At 43.8% G+C, this 9,507-nt stretch overlaps 1 protein-coding gene across 1 annotated transcript; it reads left to right on the top strand.

Moving 5' to 3' along the window:
- Positions 1 to 282: 282 nt before the first annotated feature.
- On the top strand, positions 283 to 7,946 carry LOC119222614 (glutamate receptor U1). Its single transcript, XM_037479386.2, has 10 exons — positions 283 to 409; positions 561 to 634; positions 1,812 to 1,843; positions 2,498 to 2,677; positions 3,165 to 3,388; positions 4,012 to 4,109; positions 4,315 to 4,529; positions 6,223 to 6,442; positions 6,901 to 7,151; positions 7,487 to 7,946. Exons 2-10 carry the CDS (start codon positions 571 to 573, stop codon positions 7,583 to 7,585), a joined length of 1,383 nt encoding a protein of 460 aa, XP_037335283.2. The 5' UTR covers positions 283 to 409; positions 561 to 570; the 3' UTR covers positions 7,586 to 7,946.
- The last annotated feature ends 1,561 nt before the right edge of the window (positions 7,947 to 9,507 follow it).

Below are 9,507 nucleotides of genomic sequence, written 5' to 3'. Positions count from 1 at the left end.
TATTTTTGATTTCTCACAAGGACATTATCCACTAATTTGAGGGTGAATACTTTTGCTAAAACGTTTTACACTCACATTTTTAATTCATTCACCTCGGTTTGTAGACATTTTTTACCTTTAAAATTCTTGTCAAAAAAGCAGAGGAAAACATTAAAGGGGTGGTAAATGCGATGTAAGTGTAGAACAAACAACCTGCTCCAGTAATCTCATAACTGCATCAACCCGTGGCCAACATTACAGAGTTTCTCCTCTCTGCCTCCTTATCTCCTCCCTCCTTATGCTCCGCCATATAAACCCTCACGACAATCCTCTGCACACAACCCCTTTCCTGATCCAGCGTGCAACACTTGAATTTCTTCAGTCTCCTCACACAAAGGTTTTAATTCACATCCCAGCTGAAGTAACGGAGGTAAGGGAACTCCTTTTTGATAACAAAGGATCTAATCCTGGCATTTTATATATATTAATGTATGTATTTAATGTGCAATCAAGCATATTCTAGGGGGACGACCTCTGAAATTGCGATAATCATGTATCAAGGATCCGTGTAATTTTCACAGGGGTGGAAACATGAGGGACTGCGTCGCTTTGGTCTTCTGTGTGGCAGCCTTGACAGCTTGGAAAGTCACTGCAGGTAAGACTTATGCCTCACCTTTCTATGGAAACATCTGTATGGACAATAATGACGGCATATATTTTTTCCTTTTCTAAATTACAAACTTTCTTCTGAACATTATTATGTTAATATAATTTAATAACATTGTAGCTGCTTTACAGAGTTGGGTCCAAATTGTCTGGATAAAGTTTTATTATATTGTTGTTTCTGAAAGAAGGCTTCTGGGATTTTTTACTCTTTCTAAAAACACTGTTTTTATTTTATTTTTTTGTCATACAAGCAAGTCTGGCCTGTTTCTTCACACTTTGGTTGCAACAATTGTACAATGTAAAGCCTGTAGATCTATGTTTTATCAGGTAATACTTGACCAAAGAATCTTTTGCATGAGTCAATTCAGCTCATAGCTGCTTTGTACTCCAGGAAGGTTTCTGTATTCAGCCAAAGAAACCCTCTCTTGCCCACAGCCCCAGTCTAGTGTTTGTAGGGTGAAAGCCCAGTGGGTTCTGGCTGACCTCAGAGACTGCTCCCAAATGATTCCTCACATTTAGCTCTCAGCCCGGCTGGTCCACTGGGAGCCCCATCAAAGCCGTGGGTCACTGTGGCGTCCCCGTTTCTCACCAGTGGAGGGGCTACCGCCTCGCTGAGACGCGGAATGCAGTGTGATGAATCAATTAACCAAGTCGGTGGGGGAGGCTGGGGGGGTGGAGGACTCATGAAGTGACAGGCATCTCCGCAGATCGTCGATCCTGTCGTCTTCTCAAGAGGAGGCTGATGGAGTGTCATTGGCTTTGTGCGACCCAGCCAATCTGCTTTTGTGATCGCATGTATTTATGAGGAACTTGCACCCCTGGCTCCTCCGCTGAACCCCCCCCCCCCCTCCCCTTTTCTGTGACAAAGCCCGGGCGGGCATGTTAGTGTGAATAGCCTTGGTCACAGTTACAGCAGAAAGAACACCGCTCTGGGTGTCATGGGTAATACTCGATCATTGAGTAGGGGTTGAACTCCTGCTTTGATTACGAGGGGGGTGAAGCTCAGTCATATGAGAGGATTACATGAAGGGGACTCAAAGCAACAATGGGCTTCAGTTGGGTAATGTTCTGTACGTTCCTCTCATATGTGTGCTGCCATTCATGCTCCATTCAGGAATCAAGAGATTTATTGTATTGTCCCCCTCCCCCCCTTATCTTCATTTTAGATGCCAAGGAGTTATCCATCACCACCATAAAGGTATTCTCTCTCGACACCAGAACAAGCTGTGACCCATTCAACCTACACATTAAAAGTGATTATGTCATTTAAGTTGTTGCTGTGATAATGGGGTGGATCTTAAAACTAGGAAAATACCAAATTTAAGAAACTAGAAGGTGATTTGAATTAGGAATGAATATCTTTAACATTTGTTTCAAGAAAATCACATTACATGAATAAGATTTGTTTTCAATTAAAAAGGATCCTGGTGAGTGAAATATTTAATCTGAAATATGTATGTATATGGGAAATATCGCGTATAGTAAAGAAGAGTCAACTTTTGGATTTCTTTCTATTTACAATTCTTTCCTAATTCCATGTCTAGAAGGAAGAGTTGGTTGCCATGTTATACGATGCCTACAATTGTAATTATGTTTTAACTTAACTTAAATGAAGTATTTAAAGTTCTCAGATTTAAGCTTTGTGGCTGAAACTAGTTGGATTGTTTTCATTTATAAAACATCATTTTATAATTATGTGAAATAATTATGTGAAATTACAGAATGACTCCACGATCAGAAATGAATTTTAAAAAAAACAGCACGTTTTAACCCAGATTCAGCAATTAGAACTCTTTGAAGAAAAGAAAACCATGCCCCCCCCCCTGTATCAGTATCGCTGTGCTCTCCTCAGGAGGAGCCCTACACCATGAGCCGCGGCGTCGAGCTGGAGGGCTACTGCATGGATCTCATCTCTGAGCTCTCCAAAGAGCTGGGCTTCAAGTACAAAGTGAGCCTGGTGAAGGACAACCGTTACGGCGTCAAGGATCCCAGCGGCACCTGGAACGGCATGATGGGGGAAATCATCAGACGGGTAAAAGTGGCGCCCCTCTAAATGAGATAACAAGTGCAAAAGATCCGTGAGGTCCGTTTGGGGATGGATAAAGACAGGAAAGGGTTGTGAGGCTCATTTCTGATTTTGGGCTGTACAAGATGAATTTAATTAAATCCAAATGGCAGGAGCTTTGATCTGACAAAGGGTCTGTAAATATTATATATGTATATATATATTCACAGAATAAAATATATCGATAGAGAAAACATGAATATGATTTACAATTTCTAAACTTGGGTTGTTAATGTGAGCCGTTCAAAAACTCTTCAAAAGGACTAATGTAACATTTCAACAAATAGTTGAAGTTTAATAAGTTCTTATTTTTGTATTGTGTATTTTACTTAGTTTTTAAGTATATTGTTTGAAGGTGGGTCCTGTTACGACATACATTAGTCGTAACATGACTGATATGGACCCATTGAGTGAGTGAGAATGAGTCTGATGCGTGTTTGTGGCCCTGCCCCAGGAGGCGGACCTGGCGGTTGCGCCGCTAACGCTCACTGCGGCCAGAGAGATGGCCGTGGACATGAGCACCCCCTTCATGCAGACGGGACTCAGCTTCATCCTGCGCAGAGACCTGGCCTCCCCAGAAAGCAGCTTGAGTCTGCTGTCTCCCTTCTCCACCGACATGTGGGCCGGTCTCCTCATCGCCTTCCTGCTGACGGGTCTCTGCATGTTCCTGGTGGGCAGGTGAGAGTCTCCGTAAAAAAAGCTTTTCTAAGCATAGGTCTGCTACAGTGCACGATAGAGACAGGGCTGAGTACCGCTACAAAGCCTCGGTAATTACATTGCAACAATTAAAGGTAAGGATACAATATTTGTTCCTTGGTATTTGTCATTATGTTAAAGTGTGGCCACTTGATGCATTCAGTGTAGGCCAGTTAAAGGCATACTTTACAAGTAGTTTGGAGACCCAAAAGTATGTAGAAATGTTTGAATATGTTTTATGGTTGAATCCACAAAGAACCACAAAACAATCCCTGTTCCATTTAACCACTCAATGGTGTGTATGAGCGTTAGAGCGGTGAAGAAAAGCCGCAAACACCAAGAGGAATCGTCATCACATTTGTGATGTGGACAAAAAAAAGAAAATGAATATCATACAACACATTGACTTGATAGAGAGGCTCCTAATTCATTAAATGATAATAGATGTAGACTGGAAGGTCCAGGGATAGAACCTGCACACTTGTGCTTGGTGCAGACCTCTCTACCCCGCTACAAAGTGTTCAATCATCCTGTCAGAATCTCCACGGACACTGCAGCTCTAAATCAGACCCACCCGTCTCATTGTGCTGCGTCTCTTCCTGCAGGATTAGTCCTGCGGAGTGGGCCGAGCCGGACACGGAGGAGCATAACTTCACATTGCTGCACAGCTTTTGGTACATCACAGGAGCTCTCACCCTGCAAGGTAGCGCAGCTGCCGTTAGAGGCACACACCACTACCGAGACTTATGCCGCTAACCTTTTGTTGTGCCTTATGGCCTCCACATTTAAGCTTTTAAAGGAGCGGGTTAAATCCTGTCACTTAATTGGCGATCTCAAACCACCCACTCCAGAGGTGAAGGTGGACTAGTAGTTGGAATAAGTCCACTTTAATTATTTCTCTTTCACAGGTGCTGGTCCACACCCTAAAGGCCTGTCTGGACGTCTAGTCAGCTCCATCTGGTGGCTGTTTGCTATAGTGCTTTTGGCCTGCTACTTTGGCAACCTCAACTCCATGCATTCCAACAACAAACACGTCTCCATCAAGACCTTTGAGGACCTTGCAAACCAGGACGCGATAGACTACGGCACTTTGGAGGGTGGATCCACCATGGCTTTTTTTAAGGCACATAAGTTTATAGATTCTTTAACATCTGACTTTCAAAATAGTGTAACTTCAACTAAATTATTTAATTGGGAGGGCTGTACAGTCTGTACACATCCACAAAAAACAAAAAACTCAATCATAAAGGAGAAAGCTCCTCAATAGGGAGAAAAAAATAAATAAAATACCTTAGGGAGAACCGCAGAGGGGGGGGATCCCTCTCCTGGGATGGACGGGATATAGAACATCTAGAAAACATTCTATGCATAATACACAAATTATTAAAATATTGAGAGTAGTAAGCGAGGTGTAAGTCAGGACCACTGCAGGGACAACACTAGCAGATGTAACCACTATCCATAGACACCTGTAGGGAGGAAAGCACTTCAGGAAAGAAGCAAAGTCAGCAATATGAGGACAATAATGGTAATGTGACGAAGTCATGGCGTTAGCAGCAGGTGTCAGCAGGGCCATGGCAGGAGGTTGGACCAGGGATCAGATGTAAGACGAGGAAGACTGGGGAAGAAGCTGAATTAGTGATATGCATTAATGAGAGGTGAATTCATATAGAAGGCGAGAGCAAGGAGAGAGAGGGGCTCGGTGTGTCCTAAGAAGTCCCCCGGCAGTCTAAGCCTAGAGCAGCTTAACTAAGGGCTGGTCCAGGCTAACCTGAGCCAGCCCCAGAGGTGTGGACTCGAGTCATGTGACTTGGACTCGAGTCAGACTCGAGTCATGAATTTGATGACTTGAGACTCGACTCGACAAAACGTACAAAGACTTGCAACTCGACTTGGACTTGAACACCGATGACTCGTGACTTGACTTGGACTCGAGCCTTTTGACTCGAGAAGACTTGCTACTTCCCATGAAAACTGGGGGATAACATTTTCACACCACCGCGCCGCTCTGTTTATCTGCATCTGTCAAAAAAATGTGCGCCACCTGTACGCAGAGGGCGCTGCCTGCACGACATCCAATCACTGCAGTCCATTTGACCGCATCAACGAGACAGCTCGTTCATGGTTACAAAAATCGGGATTTTTGAACCCGGATTCAGACTCCGATGGAAATCCTCGCCAACATTATGTCAACGTCCGTTTTAAAGTATTGTAATGAGCTGAGTTAAAGTTATTAGTTAATCAGTTATGCAGATGTTGCATGTGTTCACGTTATGCTCTGTTACCAGCTGTAGTTACGCGAGACAACCCGAGTTTTGGGGGGCCGTGTATGCGGAAGTGTTCGTTCGGCGTCAGCCCTAACTATAAGCAATATCAAAGAGGAACGTTTTAAGCTTTATCTTAAATGAACTGACCGAGTCTGCCCCCCGGACTGAAAGTGGAATCTGGTTCCACTAAAGAGGAGCTTGATAACTGAAGGCTCTAGCCCCCATCCTACTTTTTAAAACTCTAGGAACCACAAGTAGCCGAGCATCTACGGAGCGCAGATACGGTGTAACAAGCTCTTTAAGATAAGATGGTGCCTCACCAGAAAGTGCCTTGTAGGTGAGGAGAAGTACTTTAAATTGTTAATACACCTGCTGCAGCATTCTGAATCAACTGGGAAGACTTATAAGAGCATCCCGATTATTAAGAAATGCAGTATTTCAGTTAATTGATTCTCGATATATATTACGTAGATGAGAAAAGGTAGTCCTTGTTTGTTTTATCAACAGTTACAACAGAGTTGTAACTCGTTGCAATGCTTCGTTCCCCAGAATTCCAAAAACCCGGTGTACCGGCGCATCTACGAGCACATGGAGCGCAAGAAGAGCTCCGTGTCCAACATGGAAGAAGGCATCCGCCTCACCCAGGAGGGAAACTTTGCCTTTATCGGCGAGGCCGCGTCCTTGGACTTGGCGGTGGCTCGCCACTGCCAGCTCAGCCGCTCCGACGAGACCATCACCATGAGAGCCTACAGCATTGCAGCACCTCTGGGTGAGCAATCTGGCTCACACACGACCATTGGACCGCTCTTAATCTTTTTAGTGGAGTGCTCTTTAGCAGCTTTATTTATCAGTGAATTCATTAATCAAACTGGATCTGTAGAAGCAAGGGGGTTATGTCCCGCCCATCCCCACAGGGACGTCCCATCCCATCCTTGTCTAGCTTTTTGATAATTATTCAAGCATTTGAGATCATATCTGAAAGCTGTGGTTTAGTGTGGTCCTCCATCACTGCCAGTTCACTAGCGAGATAGAGAGAGGAGGTGCGAGTGGACATGAGGAACCTGTAATGGAGAGTGGACATTTAGTCCTTAAACATTGTGAGACAACATGTTAAACTGAGAAATGTTGTGTTTTCACGCAAACTTAGACTACCAGATACTGCGTGGTTTCCAGTGCTCCTTTTCAAGTAATTCTCAATTCTTAATCAGCCTCTCTTTGATCCATCAGGCTCTCCGCTGCTCAAAAACCTGAGCATCGCCATCCTCAAGCTCAGTGAGTCTGGTGAGCTATCGCATCTGCGACAGAAGTGGTGGTCAAGCAGCTGCGTAGCCGGCAGCAGGGCCAAGACCTCCGAGGCCCTACAGCCTCACGATCTGCGGGGCCTCTTTCTGCTCCTGGGCCTGGGCCTTGGCGTTGGGCTGCTGCTGGCCTTGCTGGAGCTCCTATCCGGAGCTCGCAACCAAGCAAAGGATGGCAAGGTGGGGGGAGTTTCATTAAGTGTGATCTTGTCGACCCCTTCTAGCACCACCAACCTGACGTTTCTAACTATTGCTGGATGTATTATGGTCCTGTATTCTAGGTCCTCAGCGGTGCTCCACTGACTTTTCAGATTTCATCTTGCAAATATTTTGCTTAATGACCATATATGCAATAGATGCAATATTTGTTTAGCACTTATCAAATGTTGGGAGAACATTACACCTGCTAATTGTCAGCAAGTTAGATAAATGCACTGTTGTGTCCACATGCAGCCTCATAAAGCTGTAAGCATGGCTAATTTATTATACTTTATCGCGTTCCATGTTTTTCACAGAAATCGTGCTGCTCCGTGTTGACATCAGAACTAAACCAGCGATTTGGAGGCAAGGGGGGAAGTGCAGAGGGAGACGACTCAGGCAAAAGCAAAGCCTGAAAGGAACATCCACATGTTAGCCATTGATGGCTAGTTTCAGAGCTGAGAAGCCTGTGTCTCGTTCCATCAAATACAGTAACTTTCTTTGTTTCCATAGTAACAGCCATTTGTCGAGTGGTCCTGTCAGTATGTTTTGTACTCTTCTAAAGAAAGAGCTCGTTGACCACATGGGTAACAATAACTAGCAGCTATTTTACAGCGTGTTAAAGCAAACCGCAAGACTAGTTTTAAATCGCCAATACTAATCACTGATTTATTTTTGATGGCGGTGAAGAATCCCTTACTTATTTTTCAACTATGATGGTTTTATAACCGTTTATATTTGCTTGGAAGTTCTAAATAAATCCCACAATGTCCAGAATTGTCTCTTTTTTAAGTTGCTACAGTAATAGAACTGTAATGTTAATGTTGGAAGTTTAGCTACACCTGAGCAGAGCAAAACCTTAACAAGACATGCAACATTAGAAGGAAAATGGTTATTCCCGTAGATGGCAAGTTCTGCATTCTGTTTTTGTAGACATGGATGGTAAAGGGACTTGTACTTTGATAGCGCTTTTCCAGTCTTCTGACCAATCAAAGCGATTTAACCCTTCACCATTCACCCATTCATACACTGATCTAGGAGCTATTGGGCAAGGTTCCAAGGTTCTCACTGGCCGGATTATCTAATTAGTCATGCCAATTCCTTCACAGCACGACCCAAGGACGCATTTACATTCGACTAACGGAGCTGAGGGTCCAACCGCCGATGATCTGATTGAAGAACACATCAGTTGTATCCATTGCAGCCCAGCATATCCCATAACGCATTGCAGGCCAATGACAATGAATCAATATACCAACAAAGATTTCCTATTGAAAACTTTTATTCAAGGTCTCCCTCTTTTGACTGGAAACAGACTACCACAGGCTTAATGCCTTTAAAGCAGTGATTCTCAACTGGTGGGTCACCTTTGCATGGGCAAAAAAAAAAAAGCCGCGGAGTGTCGTTTTTTTTGCCGGCTCGTCCGTCCATGTTTTCAGTCAAGCGATTAGAACGGGATGAAACTGGCGCCGCAAAGAAAACTGTTAGCACCCCCCCCGTTGACCGCTAGAATATCTCCCGAATTCAAGAATGTTCCTCGATTTGGGTCAATTGCTAAATATTTGCAACTTATGTATTTTTTATTAATAAATAAACTGCTCTTAGAGTTTAAACCCAATCAATTTCAAATTCGGGCAGTATGACCTTTTGGCAGTCAAAAGTTATTCAAAGAGATTTTGTGCATTGACCATTTTGGTCAATTTTCTGGAAAATTTAAAATGTTGAAATGGAAAGCTCCAAGGTACATTCTCAAATCTGACAATCGAATTAAGGATGCTACTACAGACAAAGAGTCATTGCATAAATATGTGTGTGTCCCAAGTCAGGGGGCTCCTGCTTTCCACCCACCCCAAACTGTTCCCCTGGAGACCACAGTCAGAGGGCACTTCCAGGAGTTCTTCCTGATAAAATTATTATTTTTTTGACCAAGTGTCCGTCTGGATGACCCCCCCCCCCCCCCCCCATCATGTAGGTTTACAGATTATTTGTTGAATGCTTTTTAATGTCTCAGTCATGAACAGGGTTTCGCAGGTTCCCTATTTGTGATTCTCAGCTTTCATTACAGAGCCTGCCATGTATTTGTCTGTCCACTTAGGGGTGCTGTTTAATTTCTATGGGTGGAGAACTCAGCAGGGTTTGCTGGAGTGCAAAAAAGTGTGGTAACACTGTATGGCCCAATCCCAGTGTGCCCACTGAACCCTCTGGGAGTTCAATGACATGACTGGTTAATGGTGAGTTTGTGAGGCCTTGAAATGTAGGTAATGATATGAATGGGACAGCATTTTGTTGCCACATGTAACTTTTATTTACATCTCCATGTAAAGAACAGTAAATAACG

This window comes from Pungitius pungitius, chromosome 1 (assembly GCF_949316345.1).
Source record: "Pungitius pungitius chromosome 1, fPunPun2.1, whole genome shotgun sequence".
NCBI classification, from domain to species: Eukaryota; Metazoa; Chordata; class Actinopteri; order Perciformes; family Gasterosteidae; genus Pungitius; species Pungitius pungitius.
This window is presented reverse-complemented; position numbering and strand designations above follow the sequence as displayed.

Bases quoted from the DNA above. Each gene is read 5' to 3' on its own strand.
- LOC119222614 (XM_037479386.2), top strand. From the start codon at position 571: ATGAGGGACTGCGTCGCTTTGGTCTTCTGTGTGGCAGCCTTGACAGCT. The intron at 635-1,811 runs GTAAGACTTATG...TCTTCATTTTAG, and splicing joins AGCTTGGAAAGTCACTGCAG to ATGCCAAGGAGTTATCCATC. The intron at 1,844-2,497 runs GTATTCTCTCTC...TGCTCTCCTCAG, and splicing joins TATCCATCACCACCATAAAG to GAGGAGCCCTACACCATGAG.